General features: G+C 41.8%; 1 protein-coding gene across 2 annotated transcripts; it reads right to left on the bottom strand.

The window, feature by feature from the left end:
• On the bottom strand, window positions 1–24,338 carry TEX26 (testis expressed 26). Of its 2 annotated transcripts, XM_006053685.3 has the most exons (7): window positions 23,367–23,427; window positions 18,998–19,079; window positions 13,497–13,662; window positions 10,855–11,005; window positions 2,549–2,725; window positions 2,219–2,380; window positions 1–485 (listed from the first exon to the last, which is right to left on the bottom strand). In XM_006053685.3, the coding sequence occupies exons 1-7, from the start codon at window positions 23,425–23,427 to the stop codon at window positions 412–414; spliced, it is 873 nt and encodes a 290-aa protein (XP_006053747.3). In that variant the 3' UTR covers window positions 1–411. The 2 variants fall into 2 exon arrangements, with proteins under 2 accessions (XP_006053747.3, XP_044783254.1); XM_044927319.1 differs by lacking the exon at window positions 18,998–19,079 and having other exon boundaries at window positions 23,367–24,338.
• Window positions 24,339–25,079: the final 741 nt, after the last annotated feature.

Below are 25,079 nucleotides of genomic sequence, written 5' to 3'. Positions count from 1 at the left end.
TAAAAAATGTTTGCTAATTTTCCAAAAGCAGAGATTTGTTTTTTAACTTTCAAATTCAAAATCAACAATAATGAATTTTTTAATCCCCTAATTATTGAAAAATTAAGAAACCTCTTCCACATAATTCCTGGTTCAAAGAGGAAATCAGAACTGAAGACACAAAGTAAGTATCCAAAAGAGAATGGTGAAAAAACATTATATCAAAACCCACTGGATACAGTTAAAATTGGGTGGGAATAGATTGGGAGGCAAGGGATGATTTTCAGCCTTAAATGATTTTATTGTTTAAAAATAAAACAAACAAAATTACACCAAGTCATGATGAAATTATAATTCAGAACAATTTGGATCTTATTTTTTCTTGATTATTGAGAAAAGAACTCAGTTACTTTCAGATGTTCTTCATTTGAACTATTTTTCTTTTTTATCCGTCCTTTGGCCCACATCACAGTAGGAGCAAATAAAGCGATCAAGAATCTGCCTTTCTGAAAATTATGAAGAAAAACGGGATGAAATTTTCCACTTAACTATTTCAGGGCTAAATAGAGAAATTTCTAAGGCGACAAATACCTGACAATAGTACTCTAAATATGAATTCAATGAGACCAAAAGAATCACGATAATCAAAGCTATTATGTCTAATAGCTAAAAAGACTCTTCAATATTCAACATCTCTTGAATGTAATTATTGACTAAAAAGAGCAAACAATATTCAAGGGATCAGCAAGACTTCCTGGAAAAAGCATGGATTGTGGAATGAAATAGACTTAGGCTTTTGTTCTGTGCAGCCACTCTAGTATTCTTGCCTGGAAACTTCCCTGGACAGAGGAGTCTGGCAGGTTACAGTCCATGGGGTTGCAAAGAATCAGACATGACTGAGCACACATCTGTCATCTCTATTTATTCATTGCCTCATCTCTGAATCAAGGTACTGACACTTACCTAGCACAGTTGTTGGAATGGATGAAGAGTGCTATATGTGAAGCACCTAGACAGTGCTTGTTCTGCGTGATGCGATGAGAAACAAAACAATAGAAACTATTTCTCCAAAAGTTTCATGAAAGCCAGGGTTGCTTTTCTGCCCACCAGTACTGGTAGGCTTTGCAGTCTTTGAGTGATAACTGACCATGGGAGGCCCCTCTCTCCCCTGCCTCCATTTCCTCATCTGGAAATTGAAGGAGTCTTGTCTGTTTATGAACATCTAAGGTCCCCTAATACTAACTACATATTTTTAAATTGTACATGATGGAGCTATAAAGCTTTGTCACTCCTAGAAATTACCATCTGTGCAGCCAAAACTCAGAGAAAGAAAGAACGCAAGTGATGTTTGCCTGTCCTTGTGCTCAGTGTGACAAATGCCACCTGAGGGCTAGAGATCAGGGTGTGTGTGTGTGTGTGTGTGTGTGTGTGCACGTACCTGAGTTACTCTCCACCTAAGTTTGCATTTGTTTTTGTGATCTCACATTTAACTTTGAATGTTTTATAATGTACGTAACATGTTAGTTTGGTGATATAGGAATATGTGTCCTAGAAAGTGACCCAACCAGTCCTGAATGACATTTATCTCTTTGAGGATGAGCTACATGAAGATTTGCATGTACCCTAAGAAGACTGTCACACACACACACAAAAGCACCAAACAGGAAATAAAGATTACACAAACTAAAACAAAGCTATGAGAGAGTACAGACTTCCACTGGAGAAATCAATAAACCATAAGAAAAAGAGACGTCGCCCTGGAGCAGTTCAACCACAGCAAAGTGAGATCAGAAGTAAGTGAAAAGCTAGATGTTTTCTTTTTAATAAGTGGGGATATATTCACTGGGGCTTCTTCGAATAAAAATTTATTTTCAATGGGTTGAGGTTTACACAAAACTATATATGTTGCATGCATGCTCAGTCGTGTCTGGCACTTTGTGACCCCACTGACTGTAGCTCTCCAGGCTCCTTTGTCCATGGGATTCTCCAGACAAGAATACTGGAGTGGGTTGCCATGCCCTCCTCCAGGGGGATCTTTCTGACCAAGGGATCAAACCTGCATCTCTTGCATCTCCTGCAATAGCAGGTGGATTCTTTACCACTGTGCCACCTTTTTGTAGTCACATACATATATATTGAACACCACGGGCTATAAGTTGGGAAAGTTTCTATTTGGTGGAAAGCCATGTATTATTATGACCCGTAATTTATGGAATAGTAACTTGAGACCTCATCTTACCTTTGTAGGAAACACCCTGAAGGTACTCTGTGACTTGAGAGGGGCTGAATGAGTTCAGAATTGTCAAGAAATCCAGGTAGGCTTTCCCATAATCACTTTGGTAGATGGACTGCTTCTTCGTGCGCTCTTGGCTCCTCATGTGGCTGAACAGCACAGAAGGGACTAGAGAGATGCAAGGGAAGGAAAGACAAGAAGCTGTCACTGGGCAGAGAATCCCAGCCTTTATTTGTGGGACTCGCCAGGTCCCACAAATGTGTTGTGGAATGTATTGAGGAACTCGGAATAAGAACAGTCTACAAAATTGTTTTAAAAAGTTACAGGTGTACTCACCTAGACCTTGAGAAGCAATGGGTAGGCTCGAGTAGCATCCATATTTGAAACTAAAATCCTGTAACTCAGGAATTTTAGCTGGAATTTGGTAATTCCGTCGAAATTCTGTGTCTGCTGGTCGGGGAACTAACTTTTTCCATTCTAGAAACATCTGAGAACGCTGTTTATCCTTCTGATCTGGGGCAGAGGTACAAATGGAAGGCAATAATTACTCCTTGTAAGGTATTTCTAAATAGCATCATATTTTCATTCCATTTTGCTTGGCAGTAGCTTCCAATTTATCACACTCAGAACCCTCTCTTCTTGCATTTAGAGGTATGGTCAATGTATTTTTTATGGACATTTCAACCAAGAAATAATTTTCTGCTTTATCAGGCACAGGAAGCATAGGCTAAAATGATCAGAAGTAGTTTCTAATGAATATACTGTTCATCAGTTAGGAGTGTTCTTTGTTTCTGCTTCATGGACTCAGACAGCACACCTCACTCCAGTAGTCCTGCCTAGGCTCTGGGGCTGGGGTTAGGAAGCAGAGTGAGATATTTTAGATAGGGCTATGGTTGCCATATAAAATATAGGAGTTCAGTTAAATTTGTTGTAGTTGCTATTTTGGTTGCTGCACAAGGCCCTTGCAATGGAAATGTGGAGTTAAATTTGAATTTCAGATAATGAATAATTTTTTGTGTCTGTATAAGTACTCATTTTTTACCTGTTATTAGGACTTCCCTGGTAGCTCAGATGGTAAAGAATCTGCCTGCAAATGCAGTATTTTTGCCTGGGAAATCCTATAGACAGAGGAGCCTGGCAGGCTTCAATCCATTGGATCACAAAGAGTCAGACACAAGGGAGACACTAATGCAATATCATTATTCAGTTTTAATTGAGCATCTTGTATTTTTATTTGCCCAATCTAGCAACCTTAGATGGGCAGTACACATCATCCCCATTACCTAGAAAAGAACCACTCAAAAAAGGACCTTACTGATGGATGGTTAGGCCAGATCATTGTTATTCGTGGGTCATAATAGTATTATTTTTGGAAATAACTCTGCTAAGAAATATTCACTAATATGATCATTAAAACCTCTGACGCACTCTGACACAAGTTCCACAAGCATTACCAGATTAATGAAGTAGAGAATCACGTCATCTTACTTAGAATGAGCTCACCTCTAATTCTCACTACAAAATGTTGGTTCAGAGGCACATCACACAACACCAGCTTTAATCAGAACAAAAATATTAAAAATAGGAGTATCATGAGCAATGTCACAACAGTGGTAATTACTACTGACACTAACCTTGATTCTTCTTCCAAAATAGTTTTTCAATAGGTCTTCTCAAAATAGACTCCAATGTACATTGTATATCAAGCAATATGTGATGTCACCAACTGGCACCCAAGAGCAGTTTAATATTGATTTTTTAAAGAATGATCTCCATCCAGAACAGCACAGTGGGAAAGGGTTTCACTACATGGTGCCTCTTAATTTAGATGTTGCAGGGAGAGAGGACATGGGTACTCAACAGCCCTCATAATGACCTCATAAACTGCCTGAGGAGAAGACAAGGTTATAGAGAGGGGAAAACTCTAGGGCTCCAAAATCAAGACACTCCTTAAGATATTTTGGACAACTGTCTGGTATTGTTGCTAGTAAGTGCCATCTATATAACTCGGTTTTTGTGAATTACTAATAGCTTTATTAGTAAACAAATTCCCATTTGTTGCAGATGTCTAGCCCTTTTTCCTAGCTACAACTCAAAAGCAAATGCTTTCAGTTTCTACATGTGCTCTGTGCCAAAGTTAGAGATAATAAAGTCATTGTTCTACCTTAAGACAACCTCAAATGAGTGTGATGAGAAAGAGATAGACAGGAGACACAGATACAGAATGTAGTATCTTGCAACTGTAACAAATGGAGATAATACATCAGAATTACCTAGGAAAGTAATGCCAAAATATACCTGCTGAACCTCATCCCAGACATTGAGAATTTCTAGATGTGGGAGGGACCCAGGCACTTATACTGTGAACAAACTTTCCATATGCTTAAGAATCACTGACTCAGAGCTTTGGATACGGTGCTACAGAGGCCCGGAGGGAGGGGCTTCTCTGGTGGCCCAGTGGTTAAGGCTTCACCTTCCAATGCGGGGAGTGCAGGTTCGATCCCTAGTCAAGAAACTAAGATCCCACATGCCTCATGGCCAAAAAAAAAAAACAAAACACAAAAAACAGAAGCAATATTGTAACAAATTCAATAGACTTTAAAAATGGTCTGCATGAAAAATCTTTAAAAAAAGAAAAAGAAAAGAAACCCAGAGGTGGAAGGAAGACAAGAATCAAAAGGCAGATACAGCAGGAGGGGACTTGGGTAAACCTATGGCTGATACATGTTGATGTTTGGTAGAAACCAACACGATACTGTAAAGCAATTATACTTCAATTAAAAATAAAGAAAGGCAGACACAGCAGAAGGTGTGTTTTGACGAATGGTCAGCACTGAAGCTAAAATGCACGGTGCATTCATCAAATGCAGTCTAGTTGGTGTGAATGTGAAGAATGCAGGGTAGGGAGGAGCAGTAGCTGAGGGTGAAGCAGGAGGGGAAGGTTAGGATCCACACTGTGAAGGGTCTTGAGAGACTTGTCCATATAGAGCAACTGGAGATGAAGACCCAGAAATGACAAAAATCAGGCTCTGGATTTACTCTGAGTTCCTTTGAAGAGAAAGAGTAAGTCTTCATTGATCCTTAGTACATATCACCATAATAGACCTCATTAAATATTTACTAAATTGAGTGAACAAAAGAGAAAAAAGAAACGTAATCGCTATGTATTAGTAATTAATCTGAACCACACTCTAGTGACTGCCTACATGATATATGCTTACAGTAACTCTTAGTTCTTAATCCTTAACTAATGGTTTTATAGTCTTTGTAAAATTTCCTATAAATGAGTTCCTTCGGCACTATTGGGAGAAATTCCTGATATACAAGGATCTGAGGAACACCATGTGAGTGCTGAAGTGCAGCCATAGTGTTGAAGTCCCAACAGAGAAGATAACCTGACCCAATGCCAACCCCACCCCGAGGGACTATCCCTGCGCCTCAGTAGACCAGTTCCCCCTGGTTTCCTTTTCCAGTTGGTAAAGGTGATAGGGCTTCCCTGGTGGCTCAGTTGGTAAAGAATGCACATGCAATGCAGGAGACCCAGCTGCAATCCATGGGTGAGGAAGTTCTCTGGAGAAGGAAATTAATACCCACTTCAGTATTCTCGCCTGGAGAATTCTATGGACAGAGGAGTCTGGTGGGCTACAGTCCATGGGGTCACAAAGAGTCAGATACGACTGAGCAACTAACACTTTCACACTTCCACAAAGGTGAGACCAGAGTAGTTATAGCCCAAAGGGAGAAACTTCCCCTTTGAGATAGTCCATGGAATTGCAAAGAGTCAGACACGACTGAGCAACTAAGCACAGCACATGATGTTTGATCCCTAGGTGGGGAAGATCCTCTGGAGAAGGAACTAACTACCCACTTGAGTATTCTTGTCCGGTGAATTCTATGGGCAGAGGAGTCTGGCAGCTTACAGTCCATGCAGTTGCACAGAGTTGGACATGACTGAGGCAACTTAGCACACACAGCACATCATGGCTGCAGAAAGGCCCCTGTAAATCTACAGCAAGGACTGTTCAAAACTACTAAGACCAAGGGCACTCAATCTATAGCCAGGTGAAAGCTAGTTCTGTTCTAATTCATCAAAGCCAAGTTCTCAAGCCTGAATGTGTAAACAAGCCCCTTTTACTGCTTCTCACTCATTGGCCTTAATTCAATAATGAGGATTCAAAGAAAGACAGTCTCTGTGTTTCAGAAGCTTAAAGTATTAGAGAAACAGATACATAAAAGGGAATCACAATATTATTTGATAAATGCTGTGGAAGAGGAAAGAACAGGAGCTATAAAAACATGGGAGGGGCACTGATCCAAATCTGGAGGATCAGAGAAGACTCCTGGGAGAGAAATGAAGTTTACATTTAGACTTCAATTATAGACAGAGATAGGGCTTCCCGGGTGGCTCAGTAGTAAAGAAACTGCCTGCCAATGCAAGAGCCGCAGGACACATGGCTTTGATCCCTGGGTCAGGAAGATCCCCTAGAGGAGGAAATGGCAACCCACTCCAGTATTCTTGCCTGGGAAATCCCATAGACAGAGGGGCCTGGGGGGCTACAGTCCATAAGGTCACAAAGAGTCAGACACGAATGGGTGACTGAGCACACATGGACAGATAGGCTAAAAATAAAAGGAGGGAGAGGACTTCACACAGAAGAGGCAGAGGGCAAAGGGCACAAGGTTACAGGAGGCATTGTAAAACTGGAGGGTAGGGGGCTGTCATGGGGGCTGGAGGACGCTGAGGGGGTGGGCAAGGACCAGATTATACAGCACTCACCTTAAGGCACTTAGCTTTTATCCTGGGGATAACGGTGGGGAGGGGGATATAACTGAAGGGTTTTAAGCTGGAAAGTGATGTCAATTGGCACATCTGGAAACTTACTATGACCCTAGTATGGACATGGACTTGAGGAGACAAAGTTGGAGAGGGGAGTGGATTAGAGGTCATCCAAGAGATAGATGATGATAGCCCAAATTAAGGCAGGGGCCGTGGGGAGGGAAAGCAGCAGATGGAGGTGAGAGATTTAGGAGGGAGTCTCGACAGGTCTGGGGTATTTATCCACACATGGGGAAATGGTAATTTGTGCTTGCAGAGAGCACAACTCTAATTGGAAGCTCAAAGACATCTTTTAAGAAGGCTGACATTTCAGATGTTTTTCCATGACCCTTTATCTGCAAGTATGGAGGTCTTTTGATTCTGTTCCCATCCAGCTTCAGAAAGTAAACTTCCCAAAGATTCTCTCCATCACTCAACAAATATTTACAGGGAATGAGGCTACATGCTGTACTAGGCCCTGAGTGAATAAGAGCTTCGGGGGTTGTACTGAGTCGTGGAGGAAAGAGCAAAGCACAAACAACAGGAAACAAGAATCAGTCAACAAATGACTGCAGATGCAAAGGCGATGGGCAAACAAGATGACAGAAGGCCTCTTCAGATAAATCTAGGAAAAAGGTCTCACAGGCAAGGAGACATTTAAGCTGGAGTCGAGAGAGTGGCAAAATGAAACCGCGCCTTTCAGGCAGAGGGGACAGGCTGAGTGCTGACCGAAGGTGGGCAAGAGGTTGCAATCTTAAAGGAACTGAAAAAAGGTGCATGTCGTTGGAGACTAGTGAATGAGAGGGCTGGAGTGAAGAGGAAAGCAAGGGCCAGGCCAGGCTTGCAGGGCCTTGTGAACCAAGAGAAGGAAGTGGAACATGGATTTTATTCAAAGTACAAAGGAAGACAGTGAAAAGAAGCAGCAGAAGTATTTGATCCAGTTTAGACTGTGAAAGAGCCTCTGGCTGCCATGTGGTGATGGAATTGCAGGGGTCGATAGATGATACACAAAGTTCAGTGTTAGGGGAAGAAGAAGGTGATGACTTGGAACCCTAATGAGGCCTCTACTTGATCCCCCAATACACAAAATCAGGGGCCCAAGGAAGGACTTGAGGAAGAGATACAAATGCAGAAATCCTCAGGATGATGGAGAGTTGCTTTTATAAAGGAACCAGGAACCCTAAGGAACTCTGTTAGAGGTAAAGTAGAAAAAAAGACCAAAAAAAAAAAAAAGAGAGACAAAGAAGTAGGGGAAACCAGGAGAGTGTGGTGTCACAGAAGTTCAAAGGCCGCTTGCTCCTTCTTGTTTCAAGCAGCCACCGACATTTCATGCTGCCAGATTATTGGGCACGTTGACAAGAGTAGCTTCAATGACCAGATGGGGGCAGAGACCAGATTGGAAGGGTTTGGAAGTAAAAGAATTAGCAGTGCTTCCTATGAAACCCCAGTGGATGGTGACCATGCAAATGACTCCTCCCTCCCCACACTTGACCAGACTGAGAGCAGATTGGAGAGGTTAACACATTTTTAGAAGATGGAAACCAAATAGAGATGCAGCAACTGAGTTAGCAAAGTAGAGAAAGCTGAAATGAAGGGACTGCAGAAGGGGTTAACAAAATTAACCCACACAGCAAATCCACGTGAGCTAATCCACACAGCAAAACTTCAGCAGGCTCAAAGTCAGAGGGAATTGGTTCAGTGGAAGGCTGGTATGGAGGCTCAGGGCAGAAAACGGGTGATCTTGGTCAAAACTTGGATACAGAGTGGTTAGAATTCCCTGGATCACCTTCTTAACCTCATGGCAGTCACATGATTACCCTTCCTAGACAGGTTCTTGGAGCAAAACTGAACCAAAGAAGCTCTGGATTCAGGGACACCAGGCACAGCAGAAGGTGATGTACTGAGATGTTGGACCAGGTAAAAATGGATTTAGTGAGTGTGACAGGCACATAGAAAACTAAGCATTTGAAAAGAATTAATTATTAAATATCAATAACCTCAGATATGCAGATGACACCACCCTTATGGCAGAAAGTGAAGAGGAACTCAAAAGCCTCTTGATGAAAGTGAAAAAGGAGAGTGAAAAAGTTGGCTTAAAGCTCAACATTCAGAAAATGAAGATCATGGCACCTGGTCCCATCACTTCATGGCAAATAGATGGGGAAACAGTGGAAACAGTGTCAGACTGTATTTTGGGGGGCTCTAAAATCACTGTAGATGGTGATTGCAGCCATGAAATTAAAAGACGCTTACTCCTTGGAAGGAAAGTTATGACCAACCTAGATAGCATATTCAAAAGCAGAGACATTACTTTGCCAACAAAGGTCCGTCTAGTCAAGGCTATGGTTTTTCCAGTGGTCATGTATGGATGTGAGAGTTGGACTGTGAAGAAAGCTGAGTGCCGAAGAATTGATGCTTTTGAACTGTAGTGCTGGAGAAGACTCTTGAGAGTCCCTTGGACTGCAAGGAGATCCAACCAGTCCATTCTGAAGGAGATCAGCCCTGGGATTTCTTTGGAAGGAATGATGCTAAAGCTGCAACTCCAGTACTTTGGCCACCTCATGCGAAAAGTTGACTCATTGGAAAAGACTCTGATGCTGGGAGGGATTGGGGGCAGGAGGAAAAGGGGATGACAGAGGATAAGATGGCTGGATGGCATCACCGACTCGATGGACGTGAGTTTGAGTAAACTCCGGGAGTTGGTGATGGACAGGGAGCCTGGCGTGCTTCGATTCATGGGGTCGCAAAGAGTCGGACACGACTGAGTGACTGAACTGAACTGAACTGAATGGTAAAAAAAGCAAAAGAGAACTAAAAGGAAATATACCCATAAAATATCATTTGGCTCAGCAGTGTTCGTTGTTGCTGCTATTTAGTCTCTAAGTCGTGTCCAACTCTTTGTGACCCCATGGACTATAGTCTGCCAGGCTCCTCTGTCCATGGGATTTCCAGGCAAGGATACTAGAGTGGGCTGCCATTTCCTTCTCCAGGGGATTCTCCTGACTCAGGGATCAAACTCGTGCCTCCTGCTTTGGCAGATGGATTCTTTACCACTGAGCCACCAGGGAAGCCCAAGCAGTGTTAACATAATTGTAATATATCATATGATCATAATTATAATATAAATACTAGCAATTGCATTAACTCCAAATTTGTAATATAATTATATTGAGAGGATGGATGGAGGGGATATGAGAAAGAATTGTAGGAGGACCACTTCCTCAGTTACTATAACTGAAGTCAATCATAATGCCTAAGACTGATGAATCAGAAAGAGTAGTGCGAGGATATGATTTTAAAATACAGAGGATCCCATAAGAATAAATAGTTGAAAGGATGGAAATTGATAGTCAGTGGGAGTAGAACCACGAGTGGATGGGGGAGGGGTCAGGGAATTGCTATTTCACTGTGAACCTGTAGGTAACTATTAGATTTCACTCTATGCATATATCAGTTTAATAAAAGGAATTTTAACGTAAGAGTTTTTAAAATGGTAAACCAGCAGTAAATAATTGAAGACAGCAGGCTTAACTCGACCCCATCATCTTCTCCTGGCTCGTCCTTGTCCTTTGGACACAAGAAGCCTTTCCTGACCTCTTCCTCCAGTATTAGGCTGATGTCCTACTGTGCACCCACAGCACCCTGCATTTCCCACAACATGCACCTTTTTATAGGTGCTCACTAGGTCAACTCTTGTTTGCAAAATTGCCTTTCTCCACGTCTATACTGTGAGTGTCTTGAGGGAAGAGACCACATCTGTGTTGCTCACCATGGAGACTCCGGTGCCTAACATTTTACCAGGGAAAGGAGAAAAATGAACGTTTACCCTTCGATCGGTCCACAAAATCTCTCTTTGTGATGGAAATAAACTGATTTCCTATTGCCTTCCGAACTTCTTCCATTGATGCAGCAATTTTCCAAGGAAAGTAGCTCTTTAATGAGGTTGTTGATTGAGGTAGTGTCCAGAGAAAGAAGTCCTATGGATACAAACACAATTTTCAAGAAAATCGACAGGGTTTCACTTTATGGAATGAAGAACACATGTGTTTTTGTATGTATGTGCTAAGTCGCTTCAGTTGTGTCCAACTTTTGTGACCCCATGGATTGTAGCCCGCCTACAGGCTCCTCTGTCCATAGGATTCTCCGGGCAAGAATACTGGAGTGGGTTGCCATTTCCTCTTCCAGGGGATCTTCCCAACCCAGGGATTGAACCCAGGTCTCTTACATCTCCTGCATTGGCAGGTGGGTTCTTTACCACTGGTGCCACCTGGGAAGTGTTTTTGTATACACATTCTTTTGAGTTCTTTACACCCAGCTACCACGTTGAAGTTGCAGTGTCTTGCAGCGCCATCATCTGACCCAGCTATAACATGGAGCTTTGTCATTTCTTTCATTTTTCATGTGGAAGACAAGAAAATATGACTGGGAGAAGTGATCATATTCTAAATATATTTTATAGGTATATAAGGTTTCCAGATGCATAGAATGTGGGATGTGAAGCAAAACAATGGGCCAAAAATGCAGAGAGGCCTCAGAAGAGTAAATAATGCAATAGACTCTCAACTTAGGTGATGGGAGAGTCTACAGGCTGGCAGAGGAAGACTCATTGGCTTAGACAGCACAGGACCCTCCCACTCTGGCTGTCATTGGTTGAGACAGCACAGGACACCCTGCCACCCTGGCTGCCATTTGTTGAGAGCCTTCAATAACACTTAAAGGGAAAATAAGTGCGGTCCAGTATGTATGTGTATATCATATGTATACATATACAGTGTAATATTGTAACTATTTGGCATTAATTATAAATCTTAAGGAAAATACTCAAGAGGTAAATAGATTATATGTGGGTGCCATGAGGAACCAAATTAAATGGGGCATGTGTGTGTGTTCTAATGACTCCAAAGTCTACATCTAAAGCTCACCTTTTCCATTCGAGTCATAGATTTGTGCATTCAACTGCCTATTGGACATATTCTCACCCAACATGTCTTCAACTGAGCTCACATTTCCCCTAAAACCTTCCCCATTAAACCTGGTCCTCCTGAAAGTTCCAGTTCAGTAAATAGCATCAGCATAGACCCAGCCATCCAAGTGAAAAACAGAAACAGCATCCTACATTCACTGCCCACCTTGTCATTTACATCATTTCAGTCATGAAATCCTGATCTTAAATTCTACTGACCTGACCATCAAATTCTACTACCTTATTACCCATTGAACATGTCCAGGTGGCTCCATCCCAGGTGGCACCATGCTATGTGGAAACCCAATAAATGAAATCCTTTGCTACAATTGAGCTTTGCCTTTTATGATGCGAGAAGGGTACACAGTACCTAGAAAACAGAGAGAAGGTCAGCTACTTTCATTTAGTGGAGAAGGAATTCTAGCTGGCTCTTTTTAAACTAAGCCTATGAGTTACCTTGGTGAACAAGAGAAGAGCATTCTGGATAATCAAAATAGTATAAGTTGTGATGGTTTGAGAATGCATATACCAAATACAAATACTTGTACGTGCCTGTTCATAGCAATTTTGTTCATAATAGCCAAAAGGTCAAAGTCACTCAGTCATGTCTGACTCTTTGTGACCCCATGGACTATGTAGTCCATGGAATTCTCCAAGCCAGAATACTGGAGTGGGTAGCCGTTCCCTTCTCCAGGGGATATTCCCAACCTCGGGATCGAACCCAGGTCTCCCACATTCCAGGCAGATTGTTTAGCAGCTGAGCCATCAGGGAAGACAAGAATACTGGAGTGGGTAGCCTATCCCTTCTCCAGCAGATCTTCCTGATTCAAGAATCGAACCGAGGTCTCCTGCAGTGCAGGCAGAGTCTGCAGCCAAAAGGTGGCAACAACCCAAATGCCAATCAATAGATAAATGGATAAACAAATTGTGGTATATACATACAATAGACTATTATTCAACCACAAAAAGGAATGAAGTGCTGATAGATGCTACAATGTGAGTGAACTTTGAAAATGATGTTTTTAAACAATGCTAAGTGTGAAGCCAGACAAAAGTCACATATGGTATGAGTCCACATATAAAATATCTAGAATATCATCCATAGAGACAGAAAGCAGATTGATAGTTGCCAGAGACTAGCGGAGAGAGAAATAGGAAGTAATTTCTTAATGAGTACAGGGTTTCCTCTTGGGATTATGAAAATATTTTGAAATGTGATAGAGATGGTGGTTGTATACCATTATGAATACCAATTGCCAGTGATTTGTTTACATGAAAATGGTTAATTTCATGCTACATGAATTCCACTTTAATTAAAAAATATTTCTTATTTAGGGGGATAAGGGAGAAGTAGTTATAAATAATTGTGAGAAAGTGAGCAAAAAATAGTTTAAGAAGGACCATAGCTGTAGATGATGAAGGATCTTTGGGATATATCCAAACTCTCATTCTTATGGATTATGGATATAATATTAAAGTCAAAAGATATGTAGATAGTATCTTACCTGACTAGGGTAAGATCTGTGGTTCTTGATTCCTCTTGAAGTCCCAACATTGATCGAATCCTCTTTAGAATATGGTTTCCAGACATACTCATCATTGTACTGTGTTTGATTAGGAATAGGATCACCAAGTGAATATGTATATCCTAGCCTTCTGGTACTTTTCTGACTATAAGAAAAGAGTAGAAACCAAACTAAGATTTACATAACAAATTTCACAACAGTACACGTGTCAAATAATTTTTCAAAGATTGGCTAGCTTAAGGCTTGATGCCAGAAATAATTCAATATCTAGGTTTCCCTGAAACAAAGCAATCCTGTATCTTAGGATGGCCCTTAACAAAAGTATGGGAGTCCTAATATGAAATTTAAAAGAATAATCTGAAATTCATTAAAGTTTTAAATTAATTTTTTTTTTAAAGAACTGAGTACTCTTCTGTATAAACAAGTAGTTCAGTGTAACCAGATACTTGGTAAAGAAAAGTTTCTATGAAAAGTATTCCAGTTAATAAAAGGAAGAAATATAAGAATTAGGATACCAATGGTTTTCAAGTCCCTACTGAAATAATGAAATGATCAGCAGTTGCCACTGCGAATATACACACAAAAAACCATCTATTGAATATTTTTGTTAAAATACCCAACCTGAATCAGATGAAGTCTTTGGAATATCAGATTACAGGAAATACATGAAAAAGAGGATGTTTTTAAATGACATGATGAGGGTGGAGTCAGAAAAAATCCAGAAGAATAACTTGCTTCTTTGACAAAGAAATTCTCAAAAAAAAAAAAAAGAAAGAAAGAAAAGTAGAGGAACCTGTAGATTAAGTGAATAAAGATAATACAATGCATAGACCTTGTCTGGATTCAATTTCTAGCCAACTTTTTTTTTTTAATTATGAGACAATTGGGGGAAATTTTATTGCTGATTGGCTATTTGATATTAAGGAATTGTTTTAGGTGATATAATGGTATTGTTACATATTTTTAAAGAGTCTTTATCTTTCAGAGAGACATAAAAAACATATTTAGAATTGTGTGTGTGTTGGTCACTCAGTTGTGTCCAACTATCTGCAACCCCATGGACTGTAGCTCACCAGGCTCCTCTGTCTTTGGGATTCTCTAGACAAGAATACTGGAGTGTGCTCCCATTCCCTTCTCCAGGGTATCTTCCTGACCCAGGGATCAAACCTGGGTCTCCTGCATTGCAGGCAGACTCTTCACCATCTGAGCTATCAGGGAAGCCCAAATATTTAGAATTAGCATGATATAATGCCTGGATTTTGCTTCAGTATTATTGAGTGGGAAGGCTAAGTGGAAGATATACATTAAAAATGTCCATGTGTTGTTGATTATTATAGCTGGATGATAATTGGGAATTTGTTGTATATTCCTTTTTCTATGTCTAAAATACTTCATGTTGACTTAAGAAAAAAAAAAAAGAGGGATGGGTTAGATTCAGGTTATGTTTGCAAGAAACCAAACATCTGGAAAGTGGGATCCATCTGGATGCTGGACTGTTTCACTTGTCATTCAGATGAGCAGATGCAAGCGTAACTGTGGTCCTAAATCAAACCAAAGTCATCAAAGGTACATGAAGATTTTTGCAAAGGGAACACAGCACAGATTACTTTAAAGGAATCGATTTGCACATCTGCATTTCTCAGTATACTCTTTCCTAATGTGTCTCCCCAAGTACAAATCTGCATATCTATGTGGGTCTTTCTCGCATCGCCCATCTCTTGCTCCCTGCATTCTTCTTCATCACTATACTTCGGGGTGTAAGCTGCCAACCATGAGAAGGGTGCCTGGCGAAGGGAAACTTCATTATAGTGCTTTCAGGGAACCCTCTTGTAACCCAAATTCCATACACTTACCCAGGACTTGCTGTTCTAGGTCAAGAGTAAAGGGTGGGACTGTAACCAGAGTATTCTGGCCTGTGTGGGGATGTCCTGAATGTAGGTATGCTGTAGATGGTATGGCTGAGAGTAACAGCTAGTTTTCCCTTTCCTAACAACTATCAAATGTTCATCCCTCTCTAAGGAGAGCTTCTAAGAGAGCAGAGAATATAGATTGCTGAAAATGGCTCTTTCACTCACATCTTTAAATGTAAGCATTTTTCCAGCTTTTAAAAAAGTCCCTAGGATATGTCGATAGCAGGAAAGAAGAGCATCTCTGTGAAGATGAAACAGTACAGGATGGCAATGCTGATTCTTTTCAGTGTAACTGGAATCTGTCTGAGACTATCACATTTTTAAAGATTTACTGTATAAAACTGGTACATGAAAATCTTGTGATCTTTTTTCAGATTTTTTTTATTCATCATTCAATAAGATACTTAAATCTACTTTTTTAACCCATATGTATTATAAAACATTTACTTCAATATAGCCAATCCTCATTTTATTTTATTATGTAAAATATTTAATACATGAAAGTATATGCTAGCTTGTCATACTATTAATTTTACATGTATGCTGCTGCTACTGCTAAGTCACTTCAGTCATGTCTGACTCTGTGCGACCCCATAGACGGCAACCCACCAGGCTCCCCCGTCCCTGGGATTCTCCAGGCAAGAACACTGGAGTGGGTTGCCATTTCCTCCTCCAATGCATGAAAGTGAAAAGTGAAAGTGAAGTCGCTCAGTGGTGTCTGACTCTTAGCAACCCCATGGACTACAGCCCACCAGGCCCTCCATCCATGGGATTTTCCAGGCAAGAGTACTGGAGTGGGGTGCCATTGCCTTCTCCTTTACATGTATAACTATATGCTAACCTATATAACTTTTTCTTTCATTAAATGCATAGTAAATATTTGGTATCTAAAGAAATCAATTAAATTGTTTCTGATTTTTATGCATGGTATTATTTAATTATTTGCCGAAGTCAAGCACCAGAGTTCTGCACACATAAGAACATATTTAACTAAGAAACCTCATTTTTTTTCATACTCCTCACTTCAAAGATAGCTTACATATATAGCTACACATTTCACTGTATTATTTTTATTACTTGGATATAATTAATCATATTAGACTTAAATCACTTTACACTTCCCTTGTCTACTTTTAATAATCTTCACTAAAATATGCATTCCATAATTTATCAGTAGTTTTCATAATATTTCTCAAAACATATTTTAACATTTACTTGAACTATAAGTGTAGCCAGGTTTTATTTTGACAGGAAGTAAACCTAATTTCACTTGCTGGTTGGACAATGACTGATTTTACCAGCTAGGTAAGCCTGGTGTAAATTACATGAGTTAAATCTTCAGCTCAAAGTTTTGGATAAAAATAGATTTAAAGTATGTAATGATAAAAAAAATTATATTGGAAAACATTTACTGAAATTAATGTTCCTATTTTCCAAGTCCTTTTTGAGTATATAATATGAAATAAGTTTCTTCCAAGTGAAGGAGTAACAGACGTAATTTAATAATCATTTGTTAAGACATGCCTTTTCACGTCTCAGAAAATGAGATAGGGAATAACTCAATAACTGGATGACAAATCATCTAATTATTTGCTTTCAATAAAAGTGAAGGAGTACCCAACCAAGCTGTCAGCCAATCAATCATTAAAAATCACCTGTGATTTTGCCATAAAACCCATTAAGAGTTCAGAGTATTGAATGGCAATGCTTCACTAAAACTCCTTTCATTCACATCTACTTAATTATGAGAACAAGGCTTCTCAATATGAGCATTTATAAATAAAAAAAAAGTAAGCAGGAAAAATTGATGCTGAGTGTGGTCTTATTCCAAAAATAATAACACTCAAATATGGAGACATAAAGTAATTGAAAACAAAACATCCCCATTTATCTCATTAAGAGGCAATTCCAAAAAATTTACTTTTTGTGTTTAGTAATTATCAACAATTTGTAATGTGTTGATTGCTTTCAGCAATTCTGTACTAAAAATAATGTGATAACTCAATACTCGGAGTCATATAACATGTTTAAAAATTAATTTCAATTAATATACTGAAACAGTTGCAAAGAGGCATAATGGAGTGATCAATAAATTGCCTTCAAACACAAAATATATTAGAGCAGGGTAAAATTCTATGGAGGAAGTAGACTGGGAGTAAGAGTTCAAGAAGGAAAGAGAACGAAATAAATAATCTATTAAAGAAGAGCTTGTTTGTATATATTTTTTAAAGGGTCAGAGAGTATCAGTTTGCTAAGATGGTTAGATTACTCACTGGTTATATGTAAAGAAACAATTTAATGGTCTTGTTTTAAAATGTCAATATTCAGGATGGGTTGGAAGTTTTATGTTTTACAGCTATTTTAATTTATGATGAGAACTTTCCTGTGAACTTTAAAAAGACGTGAATTTGAAGACCACTAATCTAGACTCCATAAGTACCCATTTGGTTCTGGCTTTCATCCCAAATGTTTCCTCTTCAGACAACCGTTACTGTCAGATGGTAAATCTCCCCGTAGGGGACATAATGTGACTCAGTGGGATAGCAAGTAACTCGGAAATCAAGAGCCTTGCAGCCCTGTGCTTTATGGAAGTCTGTCATAAATATTAGGCTGGGGGAAAATGAACAGAAATCTCGGGGGTAACTTCTTCATGCTAGCCAGGAGACTAGTGTGTTCAACTTGTCCTCAGAACAAACACGTTAGTCAGGAGTCGTCATTGCCACTTTGCCAACCTTAAAACTTTTAGCCGAAGTAAAACTGGGCTTGTTACTTGTTTAAGGTAGCAGAGAAAATAAGGGCTAATTAGAACAGGGAGCTGAGGTTCAGCTCAGAACCCAGTCTGGCCAGTATTCCATTGGACTTCGCAACAACATGCATTTCTAAGGTGAAAAGATCCTCTACATTGGAACAATCTACAGAATAAATATGGGCAAGGGAGGGTCCTCCATGCTGATTTCCTATTAACCACTGATGCAATGAAAGACGGCAGCCCCACCCTTGCTCACCCACCAGCGAGCTTAGAGGGGCAGCTGATGGAGAGAAATTCCCACCACCCTCGGTTCTGGAGCTGGGGAGAAGCTGCAAGGCAATATTGCTTTAGGAACCAATAGTTGGAGGGGTGAAGGTAAAGGTAAGCGGACCTTGACCTTGTTCGACCTTCTGAGACTACAGTTGGCTGGAAGTGCTAACAATTCCTCACTTGTCCATTCATTCAGTTGTTATTGCCTACCTCCTATAAACCAGGTAACAGACTCAATTCATGCTCCATGTTTGGGTAACACAATTATATTAACTATATACTGACTCTGTTGTAAAGCATGACACACAGTGGCTTTATGAAGGATCCATGTATTAAATTTCTCAATCTCCCTATAGGGGCTTGGGATGCTGTTTTAAGGTGAAAACCCTCTCTGATGCTCGGAGGAGACCTATGTGTGCATTGGGTCTTATCTGAATGCATTTTCTATAAGCCTTCTCTGATTACTCTTTATCAGTTTTGGACTCTGAATAATAAAAGGCAGGTGAACAAGTTTAAGTGTGTACATCAATGTGGCACGAACAGGGATGTACCGAAACAAAGCAGGTGCTGTTCCTGTCTTAGATGTGAATGCAGTCCTCATCGTGGTGGCATAAGAATCCCAACTGGTATCACCTGCTAAGAGCACAATAAACTGGTTTTAAATGTGGCAGACAGCATATTTTGATCAAATGTTATTTCAATACTTAAAGCAATTTTGTAAGAGACAAACATTTTGAGTGGTAAAGTAGAGTCTAAAGGAATGAAGGCCAACTTGTGAGCTCCATCAGGGAAGAAGGGAAGCTCAATTTAATCACCTGTTTCCCCCCAAATAAAAATGTGTTCAGCCGTGTCTGATCCTTTGAGACCTCATGAACTGTAGCCCGCCAGACTCCTCTGTCCATAGGATTTCCTAGGCAAGAATACTGGAGTAGTTTGCTATTTCCATCTCCGGGGATCTTCCCGACCTAGGGATCCAACCCATGTCTCCCACGTTGGCAGGCAGTTACTTTACCACCCAGCCACCTGGGAAGCCCTCCTTTAAGTTACTCGAATAAGTCTATTGTTTTCCTTGAGAATTCACATAGGCTGTTTTCAAGAATTTGAGCAATACATCAAAATATAAAGGGAGTTCATCTGAAATTCTATCATCTTAATGCACTCAGTATCACTGTTTTAATATCTGACTTTTCATGCATCATATTGGATACATCTGTAAATGCATGAACTGATTTTACACAAAGAGGGTCATAGTTTGCAAGTCAGGTTCTCTCCTGGAGCCCTTCTCCGTACTCCTTCCTGCTCATGCTGTCCTCACCCTCCACCCATCCCTCCTCCCAGGTTAACAGTTGTGCCTGTTTCTTTCCAGACTTTCAGACCAGCAGATATAACCATATACAGATTGATATATATGTACAACTATTTGGTAACAAACTGGTTTGTAAAATATTTTATTTTTTAAATTTCCCCTATTCTTTATTTATTTTTAATCTTTTGGCTATATGACATGGCATGCAGGATCTAGTTCCCTGGCCAGGAATCAAACCCATGCCTCCTGCCTTGGAAGTGTGGAGTCTTAACCACTGGACTTCGAGGGAAATCCCAATGTATTGGGCTTTAATCCTATTTTGTTTTACAAAAACAGCCTCATCCTACACAAAGTAACCTTCGTGTATCTCTTCTATCTGTCACTTAATAGCATGATATGAAAATCCCTCGTCTACTGCAGCTCCAATTCATTCTTTGTAATGACTGTGCAAGATTGTATGGTATGGTGAAGTCACTCAGTTGTGTCCCACTCTTTGCAACCCCATGGACTGTAGCCCACCAGGCTCCTCTGTCCATGGGATTTTCCAGGCAAGAATACTGGAGTGGGTTGCCATTTCCTTCTCCAGGGGATCTTCGTGACCCAGGGATCGAGCTAGGGTCTTCCACATTGCAGGCAGACTCTTTACCAGCTGAGCCACCAGGGAATCCCATTGTATGGTATAGATGTTCTGTAAAGCTGTGAGAGTGGGTGAGCTCAGCAAGGGACGGAGTGTCATTAGAAGAGCTGATGTCCGAAGGCTGAAACCCAGGCCTGTCCAATATCAAGAGGTTTGGGAGATGAGGAGCAGCTGGAGAAGGAGGCTGAAAAGAGCATGAGATTAGCAGAGAACCAGGAGGCTGTGGATGGTGGAAGGAAAAAAGAGGTTCCGGGAGGAGGGAGGGACCACCTACAAGGCAAATGCCCCTGGCAGACCCGGGAGAGTGTGGACAGAGAATTCACTGCTGTGTTTAGTCACTTAGTCATGTCTGATTCTTTTCAACCCTATGTACTATAGCCTGTCAGGCTCCTCTGTCCATGGGATTCTCCACGCAAGAATACTGAAGTGGGTTGCCATGCCCTCCTCCAGGAGATCTTCCCAACCCAGATATCAAAGCCAGGTCTCCTGCATTGGCAGACCCTAGAACTGATCTGCCCAACCTCTCATTGCCAACAGAGTACCACCAAATTACTTGGGAATATAGTTTTAAATTTTGATTCAGTGGTCATTTGCTCCTTCATATCTTGGCAGTTACCTGTGGCTTTTTACATTTCGCTAACACTGGGGTGAGATGATCTCTTCGCATTTGGCGAGTTTCACCTCCACCTGAGACTCCCCTAGTCTAATGAAAGGCTTAGCCCCTGCCTGTCATGCTCTGTCCCTCTGCTTGCAGACTCCTGTCTACTCTCCGATCCTGTCATACTAGAAATGACATTATCCTTTGATTCTTCTGCTTTAGTGGGGATCACTTTACACTTTAAAGCATTTTATTCCAATTGCAGAATTAATGCTCTTTGTTGAGAGAATTTCAAGCATAGACAAGTGGGGAGAAACTGTGAGGCGGTGTTGCTCTCTAAAGAACCATCACTGAGCCTTAAGCTCTGAATTTGACAGAGAAATCAGGAAGTTTTTTCTAAGCAAGCAACACCAACCTAGGCCCCATCACTCTTGGCAGACGCAAGGAAGGATGTGGGGTGAGGAACATCCTGGATTCTCTGTTGGACCCTAAATGCAATTTCAACATCCTCATAAGAGAGAGGCAGAGGGAGGTTGAGGAGGCCATTGTGAGCATGCAGGCTGAGACTGGAGTGATGGGGCCACAGGTCAAGAGTGCCGACAGCCACCAGAAGCTGGAAGACGCAAGGCAGGACTCTCCCCGGAAGCCACCAGAGGGGGTGCAGCCATGTCAATAGCTTGATTTCAGGCTTCTGGTCTCCAAAATGTAAGAAAATAAATTTCAGTTGTTTTCAGCGACCCGTTCATGTTAATTTATGATAGCCTTTGGAACGAATACAGCACTTAAGAGCCCAGTCGATAATAATAGTTCGATAGCAATCAGCCCACGGTGGTCATCATCGACCTCATCCTATTTTGAGACCAGACCTGGGCAGTGATACATCAGACCCACCTTTTGGAGGGTGACCCTTCCAGCAATGGAGGATGGAGCAGCATGGAGTGACTGTTAGAGACTTGGGACTGGGTGTGAAGGGGCAAACTCCCTGGGGGAGAGGCACTTTGGAGGCAGAATCAACGAGACCTGGTGATGCCCTTGAGGTGTCGGTGCCCTCCCCTCTACTTTGAGCAGCTGGGATCCTCCTCACTGCACTTTCGTGTCTAGGAGGACAAGGAGTGTAATTTTGTACATGAGTCTGAGGCTCTCCTGTGACATCCAATGGCATGTGGTAGACAGATGAATATTTTGGTCTGAGATTGAGGAGGAGTTTATGAGCTAAAGATTAGAGAGCCATGAATTGGTACTTGAAGCCCTGTGGCAGGATGTGGCCACTTAGAGTATGTAAACCAAGAGGGATACACCTTGGAGGATCGCAACATTCCCAGACAAGAGAGGGGAGCGCAGACAGTGAAAGAAACCAAGATAGCGTGGCTAGATAGGGAGATGAGATTCAAGGGGAATGCGAAGGGGGAGATCCTGGTGAGGAGCACCCCCCCACACACACAAACATGCACCTTCCTCTGCCTCTCCTGTTTGCCTGGACACCACAGAGAAACTCGGCATTGTAAATATTTTTGTATTAATTTTTTTTCGTCTGCTATTTGTAATTTACAAACGGATGAATGGGATGAAAGTATACATTTCATTCATTCTCCCGGGACTGCAATCCTAGGGAATTTACAGTTGAACAATCCCCACTGTTCTGGAGCCACCAGGGAACCACAATTACCCAGCTAGAGGGCTGCAGTGGGTTATTATTGCCATGAGAAAGGCCAGGATGGAGCTACTACACAGTAATCATGCCACCAGCATCACAGCTAGAGTGGCTCTCCCTCCACCGACACAAAAAGCTGAGTTAGTAAACCCGCGGCATTTGCATGCAGAATTAGTATCAAAAGCACTGCCTCTGTTAGATACAAGATCCCTTTGAAAGAAAGGGAAGCGAAGATTAGAAGCGAGCACCAAAGACTCTAGTTCCCAGCCTCTGCTGCCTATGCGCCTGGGGGTCGCGTCTCTGCATTCTTCAGCCCTGCCCCCCTTTCCGGGCTGTTTCTCAGATCCTGCCTGGGGTCAGGGTTCCCCTTGGGTCTGCTCTCTTCAGAGCTCCCCACCACCGTTCCGTCTTTGTCTTTAGCCTTGTTCTCCCAAAGGCGTCAGTCCTCCCTTTCCCTTGTACCCTCCTGGGCATTTCACGGGGCGTTTAAAGAACTGAGCATTTTAGGGAGGGGTTTGGCAGGAGTTAGGGCGAAGGGCTGGGGAGAGGCAAGGTCATGAAGGCCCTTTCATTCTCCTTGAATTCCCAGCCTCTATTTAAATTGAGTTCCATCCAAAAGAGCGCGGCATCTTGAAGACCTAGGCAGCCTTCGCCCTAGGTACCCCAGCTCCAGGAGAGACCCCGCCCCCGAACTTCGCCGGGCCAGGTGGCAGGGTCCACAGGCTTACTTGGCCGTCTCTTGTTGCCATATTGAGAAGGGCACGCATCTTCGGGCCCAGGCTCTGCCATTCTTGCTCCAAGAGGCCGTCGTCGCGGGGCGCTTTCCACCAGCTCGACTGGGTGCTGTGGTGGATGCTGTTTTGTGACGCGTCGCCATGGAGACGCAGGAGACTCCCGACAGCTCATCCCCGGTGCACCGAGGTGCTGAGCGCTTCACCGGGCCGGCTGAGGACACTGTGCGATGGTAAAAAGATGTGTTTATAGTGCCATGGATACCTTACTTTTGTGTATTTGTGTAATTCATGCAATGAGCTTTCCTGAGCACTGTCATACATTTGGGGAGAGGAGCAAAAGGGGATTAGACTGAAAAGAAAGTAATATTGTCCGACTTTAACTGCAGATGTTCATCTTTGCGCAGTTTTCCGCTTAAGCGAATGAAGGCTAAATTGTCAGGGATCTTGCAGGATCTGAGCAAGAGGAAGTAGGAATCAAGCAAGAAGACAAAATCACAAGTCATGTGTGTCAGTGGAACTAGAGCCAGACTCTCTGAGATAGCTCCAGGCTATCAAACGGGTGACCCCAGCACAGGAATTAGGGGACAGTGGGAAGGTGGAAAGTGTGCTTGGAAAGAGGACTGAGCAGGGATGTGCGGGACCCCATTCTCCTCACCAGGCCATGTTCCTGGCACCAAAAACTGTGTTTTGTACTTGTTGATGTAACTGTTCTTCTGTCCCCACAGATTGGACTGTGTCCCTCTCCCCCAGGTATGTTAGCATTTTCACAGAATGTAGAGGGTTTTATATTATTGGCAGCTACCTGGTAATCTGGTACATACTAGCTGTTTAGTAATATTGAATGTCTCCAAGTTAGGATACAGCTATTACCTACTTCCTTAGCTGGTAAAGAATCTGCCTGCAATGAGGGAGATCTGTGTTCTATCCCTGGGTTGGGAAGATCCCCTGGAGAAGGGAAAGGCTACCCACTCCAGTATTCCGGCCTGGAGAACTCCATGGACTGTGTAGTCCATGGGGTGGAAAGGAGTTGGGCATGACTGAGCGACTTTCACTACCATTACCCACTTAGGGCTTCCCAGGTGGCGCTAGTGGTAAAGAACCTGACTGCCAATACAGGAGATGCCAAAGGCTCGGGTTCAATCCCTGGGTCAGGAAGATCCCCTGGAGAAGGGAATGGCTACCCACTCCAATATTGTCGCCTGGAGGAGTCCATGGATGGAGGAGCCTGGAAGGCTACAATCCAGGGGTCGCAAAGAGTCAGATGTGACTGAAGTGACTTCACATGGGTTACCCACTTCGGTGCAAAGAGAAAACAGTATATAGGCACTGGAGACTGCCAGCTCCACGTTTAAAAAGCAATTTACGACAATCCCTTATCCTTTCAAGGAGTTATTCTAACACAGATCTTAGATAAACATGTTTACATGCAAGTGCTAAAAAAGTTCTTCATTTTTAGCCTAAAAATGAACTGCTAAATAAGAATTTTCTGAGAGTAGAGTCCCATCCATGTAATGGAATGACTGTAACACATTTAGACTCTGAAATTTGTGGCAATGAATGCGGGACACACAGACTTCTATGTTATTAGAAGGAATCATCTAAATTAAGATTTAGTAGTGAAGTCTAAATTAAGCAAGTAACACCCAATAACAGATTACTGTCTGGAAATAGTAGCGCTCATTAGCATAGTATAATTTAAAAGAGGTA

This window comes from Bubalus bubalis, chromosome 13, assembly GCF_019923935.1.
Source record: "Bubalus bubalis isolate 160015118507 breed Murrah chromosome 13, NDDB_SH_1, whole genome shotgun sequence".
Classification (NCBI taxonomy): Eukaryota; Metazoa; Chordata; class Mammalia; order Artiodactyla; family Bovidae; genus Bubalus; species Bubalus bubalis.
The sequence above is the reverse complement of the archived record's forward strand: the minus strand, read 5'-3'. Positions and strand labels throughout refer to the sequence as shown.